The following is a 19,428-nucleotide window of genomic DNA, read 5'->3' as shown; positions in this document are numbered from 1 at the left end:
CTATCTATCATCTACTATCTATCTATCTATCTATCTATCTATCTATCTATCTATCTATCTATCTATCTATCTATCTATCTATCTATCTATCTATCTATCTATCTATCTATCTATCTATCTATCTATCTATCTATCTATCTATCTATCTATCTATCTATCTATCTATCTATCTATCTATCTATCTATCTATCTATCTATCTATCTATCTACCTTTCTATCTACCTATCTATCTATCTATCTATCTATCTATCTATCTATCTATCTATCTATCTGCCTGCATGTCTGTCTGTCTGTCTATATTCATAATATTTAATCTCTTGTTTATCTAGCTGCCTATTGATATATATGTGAATGTCTGTAAAAGATATACATTCAGGTTTACTCATCCATCAATTCAACTTACTAAGTACTCAGATTTAAATTTTTACATCATCTCTCTCTCTCTCTCTCTCTCTCTCTCTCTCTCTCTCTCTCTCTCTCTCTCTCTCTCTCTCTCTCTCTCCGATTGTTACACACTGACAACAACACGCAACATTACAACCACATTGTTATATCAACTCATCATGAACTCAGCCTATTCCCCAAACGTTATAGATCTACCACCCAATATCTATGAATTGCATTTATTGTTTAGTTATGTCTCATAAATATTTCTATTTTGTTCACACTCATCACACTCTTTCTAACAAGTGTATTGAATATTGACTAAGACTATTAACATTGAGTTTTTTTCTACAGGAAATCACATGTATTACAACCAAAATAAAAACATCACTTAAAACAACTAACACCATTTCAGTTAGCTGACCTGGTATTTGAAATTTATTGCAGCTTAACAGAATAGATACCCGTAACTGGGCCTGTTATTGTTATGTAATTTCTATAACAAAACGATGAACTGGTTAAGAATTTTTACAAAGTACTGGCGGCGTGTTATAAAATCAATGGGAATGACTATATTGACTTTCCATGTGCTCGAGGCCATTGGTCACGTTGCAAAATGTGCTCAAAGTGACCCACTTAGTGAAAAGTGTTCACACCTTTTATATCTAACATCACGATTGGTCCTTTTATTCAGCTTGACACATGGGTGTGATTACAACATTCATAAACAAAGCAGCGTGTTGACATTTGATAAGATATATCCAATCGTTGGAGAGCAACAAACCATGTGATTGATGACCTGTTTGGACGAAAACATGAATATAGATTGCTCCCATTTCGTAATACAACTAATACATGTGAAAGTTTTACTTCAATCGACAGCTATGAAATGTTTAATCTTTGCTTACACGTTTATTTCAATTTGACTTGATCAAGATGCGAGATTCTTACCGCCCTCCATTTACAGCCGTGGTTTAGGTGTATTCGAACCCCGTTCACCTTTTATGTGACTGGATGTTTAGCATACCCTGTAACTCTATATAAATGGTGACGATTTATTTCCCCTCAACTCATTGTTTCAAAGTTTCGAAAGGTATATTATTTTGGGTAATTTCAAAACGCTTGTTTTTCATTTAGGCAATAAAAACATTTCCTTTATATACCGATTTATTTAATAGCAGTTTAATGAGAGTTTTCCCAATCATATTTCGACTCGGAGCCATGGAGATCCAGCGACCGCCTCTTAGACGGAAGTCACAAAAGTCTTTCACATTGCGGCGGTCTATTTGGATGTGAACTACTCTATGGTGCTTTGACGAATGTAGTCCTTCACAGCCAATAGGCCCATGTAGTCATGGCTTAACCCGGTTATTATAGCGTGAAACGGGCAATAGCATTTACTGATTGTTTCCCCTTTGCAGAAGACGCTATTCAATCGCAAAGTACATTCCGCCAAATCTGACAGACCCAGCTACTCAGCTAACCAACCACTGCTGGGTGAACAGGGGGTTCAGAAATAAATCATTTCGGGATTTATCTCGTTCTCGTTGCATGTGAAGCGAGTGCTTTAACAACTGAGCTAACAGGACCCCTTTGATACATTGACACGACGCATATTAAATTTGTGACCCATCGCCTCAAAACGGTCATACGTGGAAAAGATATGTATGAATGAAGAAAATCGATTATACAATCAAATATAAAAAGCGAAAAAATGATAAATTCTAAAAGTGGAAGAAACCATACTCGCCCCTTTTTTTAAAGGAAAAAGAACAAGGATTGATTTCAAGACGAACAATTCTTGGCCTCTCTGCGCGCACACAACATGGAACAGCATGATGGCGTGGGCTTCCGAACGAAGATGAAGAAGAAGAAGAAGAAGAAGAAGAAGAAGAAGAAGAAGAAGAAGAAGAAGAAGAAGAAGAAGAAGACGAAGACGAACCAAAACAAGAACAAGAAGAACAACAAGAAGACGAACAATACCTTTAAGGTTAAAATTCAATTTGACGGATAATGTTTATTTACCCCAACATAATACCGTTTTGAGATGACTGGTCACATATTTATTCCTCGTCAAAATGAAAAAACATATATTATGTGTCCGGGAGGTATTTATCAATGTAATCTTCTCATGTCTAGATATGTGTTGTAAACGAACCAATATGTGTAAACAACAAACGCAGCAATCTTGTCGAGATATGAATTCAATGTTTTATTTGGCGACAGACTCATGCCTGCGATATACTAAGACATATTTCTGACTTTTCACCTCAAACAATATCACTGACGCGTTGGGGGGAGGGAGGGGGGGGGGTTGGATGTCTAATATTTAACTTATTTATTTAGTCTAAAATATGAGACATGAATTAACTGTATCTGAGTCTGTGCAAAAAGATCGTTTTCGTAACATTCGCCACTCAAAAGAAAATACTACAATACAAAGTTATATTGAAAAACTATGGAAAGTTTTCCTTGTAATCTTTGTGTTTTTCTGGGTTGAATAATGAAAAATAAATCAAAATCTGACAGTCTAGCACCGATAGAAATAGTATGGATAGTTTCTTAAATGTTCAAAAAAAGTGAAGATAGAGTATTAACTTTGTCCACACTTTTTCAATATCTTAAATATCTAAACCTGCTATAATTTTGATGCTAGTCCGTGAGAGTTTGGTTGTTGTTTGTTTTTGTTTTTTATTTTAACCCAGTGAAACTGACTACAAGGAAAGCGTTTCATAGATTTTTAAAGTAAGTGAGTATTCCAGTATCTTTTTGTGTGGCGAATGTTATGAAAATTACTTCTTTTTTTTTTTTTTTGCACAGCCTCGTATGTTTTATTAAGGGCAATAGAGATATAAATTATTTCCTAAAAATTTATAAACCTAAAATCTCGCATCTCTGTACATTTCAAACCGTCCAATCACGTTTTAGCATCTGCTTTACTCAGATATATTATTACCGTAGAGGCAGTACATCTATGTCTTAATAAAACCACTGTCACATACTGTATCCACTTTTATTCTCTAATTCCGACTCAGGAGAAGAAGAAGAAGAAGAAGAAGAAGAAGAAGAAGAAGAAGAAGAAGAAGAAGGAAAATGAGAAGATGATGAAGAAGGGGAGAATGATGCGGAGAATGTATATCAAAACTACTCATTCAACTTGTTGAAGAATGATATTATTATCAATTGTCACTGCAATATTTTTCTTCACCAAGGCCTAGATAGGATTTAAGCAAATATTCTTCTAAATTGCGAATAATCAACCAACCCCTATGTGTGATTTCATCGTCACAATCCAGTACGTTGTCGAGATAAATTTGGAATTCAGTGTTTGTAAAATGACAATTGAGTTAGATATGATATTTTCTTGATGAAAGTGTATGTCATTTTTTCTAAAAATGCAAACAACTCAAATTTTACAATTCTGTTCAAACTTACTATAAAAATCAATTTTTTAAAATCGAGGTCTCGGCTTGACACTAGATTGTGATGGCGAGCCATAGTTACTGTTTTTCAATTTTATCATGCTAATGTTAATTTTTCCTCCTACTATTGTTCAGTATCATGGACAATCCGACAGCTACCTGAAAATACTAGGTCACATAAACGTGGCCTTCACAGGCCTCTTCACACTTGAATGTGCCCTAAAACTTGTCGGCTTTGGGGCAAGGGTAAGAGAATCGCAGCAATGACACATCATACATACATCCATATTATGGAATAATACAAAGCTTGGCGTGGGTATGATACAAAGACTTTCGTAGAAAAACAATGAAACGAATTATTTGAGATCAGTGAAAATGGATCTAAACAACTGATACTACCAGGTTGTTATAAGTCATGTTTGATTTTTCCAATCATAAAATGTTTGAGAGTGTTTGTCTTACTTTTAAATAACCCAAAAAGAGATTGGGTTACCCTTTTTAATTGATAAAACATTTGAGTCAGAAGGAATAACTCATTTTATCAAATATAACGATAGATTCTGCATCAATCCCATCTGTTTGGAAACGAAAGTATTTGTTATCACGACCAATTTTATACAAACTTATATAATACGGCACCCGGGTTTGAATGGTTTGCTCTTCGAGTTTGGGACTGGAGTTTTATCACTTTGCTACATTGCTGAATTTTTTTGATTTGACTCATTACTGCATCTTTTTAATTCTCTATTTATATTTAGCTCATTACTATGATATAAACAAAACTATATATATGTGACATATAACACTATTCTATCAGAAAAATTGAAACGAGACATAGTATAAATGTGTCGACTTAAAAAAATAATATATATTTATAAAGGAGGGTTTTAAGACATTCTTGTTTTCAAGTTTGTAAAGAAGCACTTTCACTTTGCTTTTTCCTCTTTTTTATCTTGTTCTTTTATTAGATAGTTTAAATTTAGTAACACACATTTTAGAAAACAATCATTAGATTGTATAATTTGTACTTTTTTATGATTACAAGTCGTTTTCGTTTCAATGTTTTGATAGAAATTTGGTGCTGGTTTATTTCATGACAATTTTATTCTTCCCAATGGTGATCAACTTATCAACTGATAGTGTATTTTCTTATCAGCTTTTTTAAAATAATCTCAATTCAAGATTAAGTTGTCTCTATTTTTTATAAGAGTTGCACTTTTTTAGATTGATGTATTTGTAAATTAATGTATATACACTAATAGTCAATGATAACATTTTAACATTTTATTACCAGAAAGTTTCATCTCCATTTTCCATCTTCTTTGAAGTGAATAATGTATAGTTAGACAATTTGATTCTTCTGTCTTTCATGGAGAGTTTTGGATTTATAGACGTGGATATAAGTGCCGTGTGCATTTGAAATTTTGTAGAATGCTTGTGAGAGAAAATGTTTGATTTACAGGATTGTGCACTGTTTTGAATACCTATATCTTTTACTAGATACTATCTTGCAGCTAGCTATGATATATTTAAGAAATAACAATGCATGGTATACTATCACGTGACTTCGTCCAAGAAGCAACAAATACTTAATACAATTTATCACTCAATGAAAAAAAAACTTCCATTTCGCTGGTCTTCTTCTTCTTCTTCTTCTTCTTCTTTTCATTTTACTTTTTATTCTTCTACCTGTTCTTTTAGATATGGCCGGTACTAATATCTTAGAAACAATGTATTTTTTCCTGGTACTGGAAGTGTATGGTGCACACTTATAATAACATTAAGTGATAATTTTTGGAAAATTCGAGTTCACGATATTTTGAAAGTCCAAATTTTCTGTGAGTGTTTGTATATGTATGTAAATGTATTGTTTGTTATTTTTTCTAATCGTCTTGTGTTGTTTGTGTCAGTTTTACCCCAAGCAGGGATCCAATCAACGTCGGGGGAAAGCCATATCTGTCAATCTGAATTACGTCAACATCGCATTCACCGTCCTCTACACGCTAGAATTTGTCCTAAAAGTTACAGCTTTTGGGAAGGTTCGACTCTTGCCTTTGCCAGACTAAATGGACACTATTTTGTGTTTTCGTTCGTCAACTCGATGTTTTCTTCGTGTGATATTATATTTTCAGCAAAGCATCACATTGATCCAGCTTTCTCTGGTTTTACTCCAAATTGTCTCAGCTTTTTCTGTCGGTGTCTTATTGTCACGATAAAATTTAAAAAATACAAACGAACGAAACAAAAACTTAAGCCATATGTTATTTTCTGCCATGCTACGTGTTTGCTGTAATAATTTATATCTCTGCCTAAGAAACTCTTTGTTCTGAAAATAAAACTTTGTATTTTTCTGTCATCCGTTTGGTGTGTTCTACATGTGTTTATCCAACATGATCTCCTCTTGATAAATCCTCGATTTGCATATTAGTATAAAGTGTTCTGTTTGGTTGTTGGATCCATTAATGAAATGTTTGTTGATTTTGCAAGTACTGCCCACACCATCGCTACCCTGCACACTCACACACGATTTACAATCGCCCATCTCATTTATTATCTAACAAATACCGCTCTTGTAATTTGTTTTTGATTGTGATAACATAAGAAACATCACTATCCTACCCACCGCATTGTGTGAATCTGACACACCATTTGGTTTATTTTTGTATCATGTTTATAGTTATATTATTTTCCCTATTTTTAGTTGTATACTAAATTAAAAGTTTTATTTTGAATTACACAAAAAAATCATTTGGGCCTTTGAACATAATTTTATATCTCCAATTAAACAATTGATAAACTTTGATTATAAACTCGACTCAAAAATTATTACTGATGATTTGAATAATGAAATTTAATAATATTATTAACAAACAAAACTCTCTCCATTATTGTTTTGGTTTAACATATTATGCGTCAAACATGTATTCATAAACACTGATTAAATAGAAGATTTATGCCCTAGCTCATCCAATAAACTTAAGTATATTATAACATCTAAACTTTGTATGATTATAAAATCTTGCAATAAAGATTCTCATCTTTATATTTTTGAAGTGATTGTATAGCATCAAGAATTAATACTGAACTACTATTATGACATAATCTTAAGGTTTTAGAAAACAAATTTAGAAGCAAATACAAAACCAACTAGTGAAGTCAAATGGGAAAAATGCATTGTGATATTTATTATCCGTTCTATGATAGGTTAGAATAGTTGGCAAAAAAATGCATTGTCGTTAATTTATGTCATTTTGTGACAAAGCAAGATAGTTTATAGTCGCAAATTTCAAGGCTCGTTTATCTGGGAACCAAAACCATTTCTATGACTCTCAGAAATCAACCAAAATCTCACATTGTGTCTCCTTCTCTTCTTGTCACTAATTGTTCAGGTAGGTATGATATGTTTTAATCATGCAATGTCTTTATTTCCTTTTCCACTCAACCAATTATCTCCACATGTGAGGAAGGAATTATCTACCTTTATCTTATATGTTGCTCTATATCATATCGACAGTCGGCGGATCACACCTCTGAAGTCTCGATTTTTACGTTCCGCTGATCAAAACTCTGAAGTCTACAGACCTCTGATGACATCAGAGATATGAAAGGCCCAAAATCAAATAAAAATGGTGCGCAAAGCTCGTCGTTTGTAGACTTTAGAGTTTTGATCCTCTGATCGTGAACATGGAGACTTTCGAGGTTTGATCCGCCGACCATCGAGATGCATTCTGGGCAATAACAAAAAGTGATGTCGTGACCCACCATCTCGTTCCTTGCTACCTCAATCTATCATTGGCCCATATTTTCACCCCCCATTTACTGTTTTACAGGTTGCGCCAAAAGAGCAAAACAAAAAAGAGAACGGCAAAAACATTGGCGACATTCTCAACATTATCAACACAGCATTCACGGTGCTATTCAGTTTAGAAGTGCTTCTCAAACTGGCAGCTTTTGGCAAGGTGGAAAAATGTAGTAGTTAATATAAAAAATGTAGCCAATTAGCTAAGCTCGTTCGTCAATGTTGCCATAAAGTGCTGAATAAATGATTAGATAATCTTTCTTGTCATAGAAACCCCCATAACTATTGTTATCAAGATCAATATCCCACGATTAGGCTTATGCTTGTACTTTCCTTTTTTATTTTTAAGAATGGAAATATTTCATTGCGCATGTCACAAAGATTTTTTTTTTAATTAACTCTAATTTTTAAAAGAGCAACCGGCTACCATCAATCAAAGTAAGATTGAGAAAAATCTGTTTTGAAAAGAAATCTAAGACCATTTTCCAACATAGCACGTGAATAATGGCAACACTGACTGTGCTACTCTGACATTTACCATTTTGGCCAGAAATGTTTATTTTTTTACTTCCATCAAATACATTAAATCGTTCGTTTAAAATGAGCCTCGACTTATCTAAAATTCTTAAACCTTCTTCTTCTAAAGATGGGACAGGTTTGAAAATGCTTAAGTTGGGGGTCATTTAAAAAGACCGTTGTTGGAGGTAAAAAAAAAACATTTCTGGCCAAAATTATGCCAGAGTTTGGCAGTGTGGATTTGCATTGGATGCGCTGTCACCTTCTGGAGGGCTAGAATGCTAAAAATAGATGCTATTATTTATAGTAACTTCATCAATTTCCGTTGTAGTGGTCAGTCTTCTAGTTGGATAAAAGCAATATTGATGTCTAAGTGTAGTATTGTCAATTCATGAATACTATCCTACGAGTTTTTAAAATGCCTGCTAACACCCCCCGTATCAAATATTATATTATGTAAACTGTAAAAATATAGTTTCGTTTCGTTTCCTCTTCCAAATTGTATTGGTGTCACTGTCATTTTTATCTTGTGTCACCCTGTGGAAAAAATTGATTTATCATTTTGAACAGGGAATTTATTTGAAGTACTTTTGCCCCCCAAAAATATGGGCATATTGTGTGATTTTAGTGTGTTGTCAGAAATAACGCACTTTACACTCATCAAATGATAAGTCTAAGTTAACACTAATTTAAGAGATTTCTAAACTAATAATAACAGGCTGTAAACTGCAGCTTTGTTGAAGAACAATGAATATGACCGCTCCTAAACAAACATGAACAAAATATCTAACAAAAATGTTTCGGCTCAAAGACCTCTTAAGCCAACAACAACAACAAAAATTCAAAGCAGATATACTTTACGTACAATCCAAAATGACGGGCGAAGATGTCTTGTATGATTACTGTAAAAAAATCTATAGTATGCTGCCATGTCCTATTCTGGTCTAAGACTCGATTTCGGACCGGAAGATAGAGGGTTTATGTTCAGTTCTGAGCGGCGCCTAATTGAGTCTTTGGAAAAGACTCTTTACTTACTCACTTTCTCTTACCCTACTTAGGCGTAAAATGAGTACCTACCTGGCAGTTAACAACGGAAATTATTTTTTCCAGTCGATGGGTCATATAAAATCTTTTTGAATTCAATGTGAAGTGTTTCCGGTTTCGTTTTGTTGTTAGGTGACTAAGCGGTCTAACCCGAGACTTGTCATGTTAAATGTTTTGTTCTGTTTTAAAGTTAATGTTGATATCATGCGGGTTTTTAGCGATATCGGGAGTTATATTGACTCGATATACGAAAGACCGAGTCTATGAGGTGTTCTTTCTTTGAGGTCAATTAGTTAACGATTTCGGGTAGTTTTTTTTAAACGTATTATTAATATCTAATTCTCATATCTAAGAAAATGTAAGATTACAAAATGGTTAAATTGACTGGAATATGACACCATGCATTATGTGTTTGTGTAACACGTCATCAATCGGTCAGATATAACATTTTTTCTGAGCCTGTATTTTAATAGGAACAAAGAAAACATTATGAAGTTAAAAATCATTTTTGTTCAATCCTTTTTAAAGTCTGAATCTCACCCAACCAGTTAAATGTCCAAGTCATAGATTGTATTTATTATTATTATTGATTTGTTCAACTTTTTCCTTCCTTTTCTCAACCCTTTTCGATTCTTCTACTAATATTTTTTGATAATGTGTTATTTGTCTTTGATAATCGTGAAATGATCGGATTTTCTATTTTGAAATATCATCGTTTTTTTATGGTTGTGTTTTTATTGTTCTTTTTAGGGTGTTTAATCTCTCCCAAATTCATGATATCTATTCCTCTTTCCTTCTCTCCCTCTCTCCCTATCTCTCTCTCTCTCTCTCTCTCTCTCTATCTATCTATCTATCACTCTCTCTCTGTTTTTTTTTCTTACTCCTTTCTCTCTTTCTTTCTTTCTCTTTCTCTCAGGTTACATTATTTTTTCTCATCTACTCTCTCATCATCTTCCTCCCCTTAGTCTTATTCCAACCTTATTCACCTCACTGTTGTCATTTTAAAAGGTTTACCACTATAATATATTAACATTCGATCCAAGTTGAAATCCTAGACTAAAAGTTAATGTTTTCGTAGCGATACTATTTCATTATATTTTAGTGCATAAACCTTATGTGACCCGACCCAACTTATCAAAACGGTATTAAGTCAAATTGGTCAGGACGTTAAAAAATTTTGAACTTATAAACAAAAATATGAGTTTGTTTATTTAATTCCTTGTGAACAACGTGCACATTTTAGCAGGTCTGATAACTGAACTTTATTTTTGGGTTTGATTTATAATTGTTGAAATGGACAATATTTTGCGATGGTTTGTGAGTGTTTCCATGACAACAATTAGCCTGTAACAATAACTATTGTAAACACACCTAACAGGCAAGACGTGTCGTTGTGTGCTCTGGTGTATTTTAATTGTTTTGTGATTTCTACATATTGATACCTGGACATTTTTACTTCGTTGTACTCGTTAAAACATACTGTTTCTTATTGTATAGTTTTAATCAATTCTTAAGAAAGGACTACTGTATAATTCTGTATTTTATCATGGAAACTGTAAGTTTTAAAAGATTTTTACACAGTCACTTAATGACCGCCGCACTCTTACGAACATTGTTCACCTTATTTTTAGCCGTGATTTACCACCATCATTATTTTAATAATTGTGAACACTTTTATTCAACATCTGATTTTTACAACAGGCCTCGAGGCGGTAAACGTAAACAACGTCACATTCCAGCTGTGATTTTTAACTCTTGTGATCCGATTTTTTACAATAATATTAATAAGAACAGGCCTCGGGGAGGCAAACGGAAACAACATAACATCTCAATGGTAACAACTCGGCGTCCACCCCGCCCCCACACAAACCCCGTCCACCACCAACACTTGTAACTGTACCGACCACAAACAGTTTCACAAAAGACAACAATAACATTGTTATCGGTCTTCTGAATGCACAGTCCTACCGTAACAAAACCGAAGAATTAAACGATTTATTAACGGAGAAGAACTTCGATATACTATTTATAGTAGAGACATGGCTCTCACAGTCTGGAGACGACCCAGTTGAAAAAGCTATGACACCCCCTGGGTACCAATTTAGATAGTATCCAAGGAAAGATCAGCGAGGGGGTGGCATTGGCGTATTTTATAAAACAAAATTATGTAAACATGTGGAAATCATCGAAATGCGCTGCAAAACAATGGAGGCCATTGATCTTAGATTATCCTCCAGAATACAAGATACAACTTCAACTGCATCTACCGACCGCCAGCAAACAAGAAAAACAAAATAAAATTACCTGATGTTAGGAAGGAAATCAACGAGATGCTAACTTTGCAACACACGCGTCCTGGCCATTCAATTATACTCGGCGACTTTAATTTTCACTTCGACAACGTCACAGAACCGCTAAATTGTACGAGTCATTATCGGAGAACAACATGTGCCAGATCGTAACAACGCCAACCCACTCTGCTGGTCATATTTTAGATTGGGTAATTGTAGAAAATTCAGAGTTCCAAAAAACCAACGCCACCGTCGATTATCTCCCCTTTTCGGACCACTCCCTCATTTCTTTCAATCTTGACGCTTCAAAACCATGCCAAGAAACCACCACCACATCAACCAGAAACATTAAAGGCATTAATTTGGACAATTTCAGAGGCGATTTAGAAACAAAACTTACTAAAAATTCAATGATTTCTCCAGACCAGTGGAATAGTTGTCTCATCGAAACGCTTGACAAACATGCGCCATTCCAAACAAGGACCGTCACCAACCGCAAGTATGCTCCGTGGTATACGTCGGACGTTAAAGAAGCTAAAACGAAGTGTCGGAGAGCAGAAAGACTGCTGAAAACATCAGGCCTTACGATTCATCGTGAAATATTCAAGAACGCATTTCGTGCCTGGAAGACAACAATAAAAAAGGCAAAGACCACGTATTTTCTTTCAAAATTCGAAACTTCTAAATCTTGTAAACAATTATTTAACATTTGCAATGATCTACTTGGACGTGAAAGATGCACCTCATTACCATCTACAACCAATCAAAGAGACTTGCCAAACACATTTGTCAACTTTTTTAAAGACAAAATACATAACATTCGTTCAGAACTAGATCGGCATGAACCATTTATAGATACAAATACATTCTGTGGTACCCCTTTAGACAAGTTCCAACCAGTTTCATTTAGTTTCATAAACGAGTTGATAAAAAAGCCCCCATTAAATCCTGCGACCTTGATCCCCTACCAGCACAGCTTTTGGCCAGCTCCATCGATACATTATTACCATCCATTACATCAATCATAAATACATCCATACTGACTGGCGAAGTTCCATCGTGCTTTAAAAGTGCCCTCGTCAAACCACTTCTGAAGAAACCATCACTGGACCACAATATATTAATCAATTATCGTCCTGTATCAAATTTACCTTTTTTGTCAAAACTTTTGGAGAAGGTGGTTCTTACACAATTAACATCTCATCTTAAGAACAACAGGTTGGAACAACCCTTTCAGTCAGCCTACAAACATCAACACAGTACTGAAACGGCACTTCTTAAAATCTTTAATGACTTGTATGTAATGCTGATGCTAACAATATCAATGTATTATGCCTTTTAGATCTTTCAGCTGCCTTTGACACCATTGACCATGACATTTTGTTAAGAAGACTAGAAAATACGTTCGGCATAAAAGGAATTGCCCTGAAATGGTTTACATCATATTTACAGGATCGATGGCAGACTGTCGTGGTGAATGGTGTTCAGTCAGAACAAGTTTTACTAAATTTTGGAGTGCCACAAGGCTCTGTTCTTGGCCCTGTCCTTTTTACTGTATATATGCAGCCCCTTTCTAGTGTGATATCCAGATTCAATCTGAGTTATCATTTTTATGCAGATGATACGCAAATATATGATTCAGCACCCCTTAGTAATTTACATCTCTTAATACAACGAATTACGAGCTGTTTTAATGAGATTAAATCTTGGATGTACCACAATAAGTTAAAATTAAATGATAGTAAAACTGAGATTTTGATGTGTGGAAGGCCGAGTATCCTTAAACAGGCAAATAAATCACCTATTACTCTCGGAAATAGCACAATAGAATTTTCAAATAAAGCAAAAAACCTTGGCGTCATCAGTGATAAATATCTTTCCATGACAAGCCACGTGAATAACACCATACAATCTATGTACATAGAAATGAAAAAAATAAGCAAAATTCGTAATTTAATACCGAAGCATATAACAGAACTTTTAATTAATTCCCTGGTTTTATCTAAATTGGACTATTGTAACTCCCTTTGGGCGAATTTAGCTAAAGACAAAATTAGCAAACTTCAGGTTGCTCAAAATAACGCAGCCAGGCTCATTGTACGCAATAACAAAAAATACCCGTCAGCAACTCTTCTTCTCCGTGAGTTACATTGGCTTCCTGTTGAAAAAAGAGTTGCCTATAAGATTTGTACTGTTGTCTACAAATCCTGAGCACGAACAGTCCCTCCTATATTAAAGACCTTCTAAACATATATGTCCCCAATAGAAACTTGAGGTCAAGCAATGACCAATCAATCCTTGTCAAACCTAAGCCATTGCGTAAAATAGGTGAATAGTCTTTTCAATTTTCGGCCCCCCATTTTTGGAACTCTCTCCCGTCACACGTGAGATGCTCGGATTCGTTGACAACGTTCAAATCTCGCTTAAAGTTTTATCTTTTTACGTCATAATGTTGCAATATTATTTTCATATTTTGTTGTTGTTAAATTGAATTCGTATCACGTTTCCTTCACACTTGTCTCACTGTAATATGTTTTGTTTTATATCACTGTAAAGCGCTTAGAGCCTGTGACAACGGGGTAAAGCGCTATATAAATGCCATTTATTATTATTATTATAATGCTGTTTTAGACATGCAAACAAGTATTTAGAATGCCGATTGTAGACAATAGATGCAGTTTCTTGAAATGACAAAAATATTAAATCTCAAAATAATTATCATTTTAACTTTAAATCTACTGTTATTTAGCATCCTTTGATAACAGAATACCGTTTTGGGATGATGGGTCATATATTTCATTGCATAGACTATTTTTATTAACGGAATGGTAGTATGGAGTCGGCAATTTTTACTACAATATTCGCATGGATACAAAATTTACTAACGGAATGCTTTATTTCTCTCTCTCTCTCTCTCTCTCTCTCTCTCTCTCTCTCTCTCTCTCTCTCTCTCTCTCTCTCTCTCTCTCCCTTTACTTCAATTGTACAAATTCCAATGTGAAGCAAATCCACCATTTTTTAATGATTGTTGTGTTCATGCCTGTGAACGCATTATCTATTATAGCTAGTAAACAAATCTGAAGTCAAAGAGAAAGGTGAAGGGGAGGATGCCATCCCTTATAATGGACGTTGATAGTTGTAACTTTAACTTAATGTCCAAGAAAATTATTTGACATCGTACAAATATTTTCAGAGCCGTAAAGTCTATGGGGCCAGATTTTGAATAAAACAAAAGTACAGGATTTATGTAGCGCAATATCGACTAAACGTGTTCAAAGTGCTTTACAAGGGGTCTCAACATTAACATTTAACACGTAGGACGAGACATGATGCCTGTTAGGCGATATTACATTTTTTCTGACAGATACTAATTTTACACATGGATGCGTAAGAGAATGTGCGTAAAAAGTCCTTTCTAAGGACTCAACAATGCGATGCTGAGAACGGTAGATTCAAACCCTTGACCTTCCAGTTATGTTACCCTTTGATTAGGTCTATCGATACTTTACGCTTACTTTAAGCCATAATATTTGACAGCCCGTGTAGCCCCCAATCACTGTTGGGAATACAGAGGGGTCAGAAAAAAAATCTCAACTGCATGAACTGGAATTTCATCGGACTCAACATTTCAAGTGTCAGTTCAATCTTTGTTATGTGTGGTGGACACCGACGGGATATCCAGATTAGGGCAATCGATCAGAATTTTGGCCCCAAAACTTTTACTTCAGATATCGATTTGAATACAAAGCTGCTGGAAGCTGTGGACTGTAAAAAGCAATGAACAAAAATTGAATATTTTAACAGCTTCGAAAAAGAACGCGGAACGTCTTGGGTTAAAAGCCTTCCTCGGCTAATAACAAAAACAACAAATTAATGTTATTGGTTGAAGAAGGGTCTTGAACTCAAAACATTCCGTGATTGGTCTTTTGTTCCCCTTTTTCGAAGCTGTCATATTCCATTTTGTTCCATTACTTATTACTTCATTTATCCATCGCGTTTTAAGAGTTGTTTAGACCTATTTAAATCGATCGATATTTAAAGTTAAAAATTTGGGCCAAAGTGGAGAAATTAATGTTTAGAAAAAGTAGAGCATTTTTTCCTTCCTCTGCTTTGCCACTTTCAGAGTTCCCAGTCTGCCCAAAAAAACCTTGATTTATTTCTCAGAAGTCCATTTTTAAACGTCGGCTATTAGTATAACGATATTTCTGAGCTAGTAAATCGTTCAATATCCACTACAGCATAATATAAGGTATTCATTTATACTTGAGTCAAGTAGGTTAATTAATGAGTCTAAAGTGCTCAGGGCAGGCAGGAGATTGAACCAATCGATTTTACACCAATCGGATTAAATTCCATAAAATAGAAAAAACAAAACCTTTTTTTCATAATGAGAGAGATGGATGGAGGGATTCTATTTTCATTATTTTAAAAGTTTATTCTAAATTTATTGAATGTAATTGTATCTTACCAAACAGATAACTTGAGATGGTCAATCATACTATACCAATATCTATACCATCTTTTATCTTCATTACAAATAGATACGCTTCAGAACGGATAATAAAAGATAATGCAATTCTTTTTTTTATGTATAGTTTTATTTTACTAATGTTGATAAAATATTCAACATGTCTCTAAATTAATTTTTAATGTATAGATGTTGATAAAAGATAACAATTTTTCTTCCTTATGATGTTTGATTTACATATAGATCCAGTTGCCAGTTAACATGTTTCTAATAACATTCAATTTGGAGATTTGATAAACGATGCCACGATTTCTTATTAATCAAGTTCCAATATAGATATAGACGTTAATAAAACTAGTCACTAGTTTCTTGTCAGATTCAATTAACATTTAAAAAATTTTCACCGTCTTTGATACAATATCATTGTTATACAATATTATGACTCTGGATATGTATTAATTATGTCACGTCACTCGAGGTATCATACCTTACTTTGGCATTGGGATTTGACCACAGAAAGAGAAAGCGTTAACAATATAAATTAATTTACCTTCAACCAGACATAAATTCAGTTTCTAAACAATGAAGTACATAGCGTTAACAATATAAATTGATGATTTACCCTCAATCAGACATAAATTCAGTTTCTAAACAATGAAGTACAGTGTTAAATGTTAGCAGGCAAGGCTTGTTAGAAAATTACAATATTTTCCTTTTTATCCCTTGTATTCATGTTGTATATATTTTTGTCATTCTTCATAATTTTGTCTCGTTTCCTATCCATCGATATGCATGCCCCACCTTTTGAGTTTGAATGCTTGGCTTTTTGATTATATTATTTAAAATGTGTACCATATTGTATGTGCTTTAAACAAAAAAGATAAAGATTAAGATATTTTTTTATCTTATTATTATATTTTTAAACATACATAAATTTTGCATGTTTTTTTGGTTATTTATTTTTATCCAATAATATAAATGATATGTAATTTTACCTTTTTCTGTATTGAAAGGTCAACATCTATAATTTTCCAAATGTTTTAATTTCATTAATTGTAATCAATTTTACAGACTTCAGACATATAATTAGACATTCATGGTCACTAAATAGCCTTTTGGTGTTATATATAATATATATATATAATATATAATATATATATTATATATATATTATATATATATATATAAGGAGATAATCACTGCTTTTTGTGTCTTGGTAGTACTCGATTCAAAAGGTCATTTTGTATAAGACCGCACATCCATGTGCTGTAAAGAACGTAATTACGTTTATTGTGTTATTTTACTTTTGTGAAAAATGTCTCCCCAGGTTTAAATCAATGTTACCAGCAGTATTAATACTGCTGGTAACATTCATAATGATTATAGATAATTATAACGATAATAATAACAAAGATACAGATTATTAATATTGATATATTTATGAGATGACTTGCATCAAATTAAATATATAATTAGAAAAAGGAATTTGAGATTTCACTTTGTCGGCAATGCTGTCGTTCCAAATAAAGAGTGCTAAACATTTTGATTCTGAAAGTTTTAGTTGGATTCTCCTAATATTTGTATCTAAAACCTGACCTGCCAAATCTACGAAAAGTCCATAGAGCTAGATACTAATTTTGTGCTCCATCTGCAAAGTTAAATCTGCTTCTCAAAATCAAATGAATCATGTTGAATAATAGATTATAACACTAAAAACACAGTAGGTATACGAACAAAGAAATTATAGTCAATCTTGCTGATGATAAAGTGATCACTTACAAAGGTAGATTTAATGACTAGCATTATTTTTCCCTGGAAACAGTTTTATCGATTTTAAATAAGATTCCCACGGTTTAATTCAATATTAAATTGACATCTTATAAAATATTAACAATATTTTTTTATCTTCAGTAATTTGTAATACACTGTAAAGTCTATCTAGTTTTTTTTTAATGTTGCAGGATAAAGCAGTATAAACTCATTGAATTAGATAAAATGCACATTTAAAAAATCATTTATTTCACTCACTGTTGTGTCTAAAAGTTTCACTGGAAAATATTTCATCGGATCATGTGAAAGTTTACAATGGAGTCTTTATAAGGAAAACAATTTAATAATGTTTACGATGGAGTCTTTATAAGGAAAACAATTTAATAATGTTTACAATGGAGTCATTATAAGGAAAACAATTTAATAATGTTTACAATGTAGTCTTTATAAGGAAAACAATTTAATAATGTTTAAAAAGAATATTCAAAAAATGAATTGTGCAATATTTTTAATTTTAAGTGAAATCACTTTACTATAGAAATATGATTATAAAACAGAGCGTTAAAACTTTGTAGATTTTCCATCAAAATCATAAAAAGTCTGTCTGATACAGTGCCAGAAAAATCAGAACGGAAAGTGCAAGAAAAAAAATAATCCGAAAAAACTCAGCCCGTGTTGAGACGAGGAGAAAGATAAAGTGAGTAAATGTGACTCATATATAAGTGAACAAGACAAAACAAACAACGTTTCGGCACTTGTCCTTCATCGAGAGACAAACAACAAAACACAAATGTGTAATGCATTGAGCCGGCCTTATTTTTTTTTCTTTGGGAGGGGTGGGGGGGAGGATTTTTTTACTGTATATTTCTAAGGCGGGCTGACTTTTGAAGATTATTTTTTTCTTCTATTTTTCTGTCTCGATGTCTGATACTGTTTCGTACCCATTTTTTCAGATTATTATCCTTCATGAACGTCTGCTCCTAATTTGTCTCTAATTTGTCATAGTTCCTCCTTAACAGTTTCTATTGTTAGTCAATGATAACAATGGTTAATTACATATAAATTATAACAAGATTACACTGGTAAAGTCTGTATGTCAACTGCTGATATTTATTCTCCTAATTTATATATTTTGCATGTGCTGTTAGGAACTGAAATTTCAAAGTTTCAAAATTTTAAGTTTCAAAAGTGTATTTTTAGGTTATTGCCAATGTAACTCAAACAAGAATATAATATTTTCATCAATAAATCAAATAAGTAAAATCAATAATAAAGCAAGGCAAGCAATGATAGTAATAATGATAAAAATAGTAAATTATTCATTTATTATTTACCATTAATAATGAAATTTAATGGCAACCCGTTGAGTCATGCTGAGAAATTTTAAAAAATCAAGTTTTACAAACTTGACACTTTCCGCCAACTCTAACGGACCTAACTACCCAATCACTGCTGGATGGACAGGGGGGGGGGTCAGAAAAAAAATCTCGACTGCACCCGTATCGATCTCGGTTCCTTTTACTGTGAAACGAGTGCTCTACCAACTGAGCTATCGGGACCCCCGAAGACAGTGTAAATAATAATGATTATTATTATTATTGTTGATTAGAGCCATTTCCACGTTTAGAATTAACTGACTTGACTCATCGGGTTTAGGAATCATTTCATTTATAAATCTTTTGTAGACAAGGGTTAATAAACAAGTATAAATAAATAAATATTAAAAACACTTTA

The 19,428-nt window shown here is 33.3% G+C and overlaps 1 protein-coding gene across 13 annotated transcripts in view; it reads left to right on the top strand.

Annotated features, from left to right (window-relative positions):
- Positions 1-19,428, top strand: part of LOC144979807 (voltage-dependent calcium channel type A subunit alpha-1-like) — a 591,855-nt gene that overhangs the window by 506,326 nt on the left and 66,101 nt on the right. For 5 of the 13 annotated variants that reach the window (XM_078926927.1, XM_078926924.1, XM_078926922.1 and 2 more), the window contains one exon: positions 7,637-7,765. In XM_078926927.1, the coding sequence (XP_078783053.1) occupies positions 7,637-7,765 (129 nt within the window). Of the gene's footprint in view, positions 1-3,941; positions 4,053-5,716; positions 5,846-7,636; positions 7,766-19,428 lie in introns of all 13 variants that reach the window. The other 8 variants (XM_078926926.1, XM_078926929.1, XM_078926930.1 and 5 more) reach the window with 2 other exon arrangements.

This window comes from Berghia stephanieae, chromosome 9 (genome assembly GCF_034508935.2).
Source record: "Berghia stephanieae isolate SIO BIC M18660-M18661 chromosome 9, UCSD_Bste_1.3, whole genome shotgun sequence".
Classification (NCBI taxonomy): Eukaryota; Metazoa; Mollusca; class Gastropoda; order Nudibranchia; family Aeolidiidae; genus Berghia; species Berghia stephanieae.
This window is presented reverse-complemented; position numbering and strand designations above follow the sequence as displayed.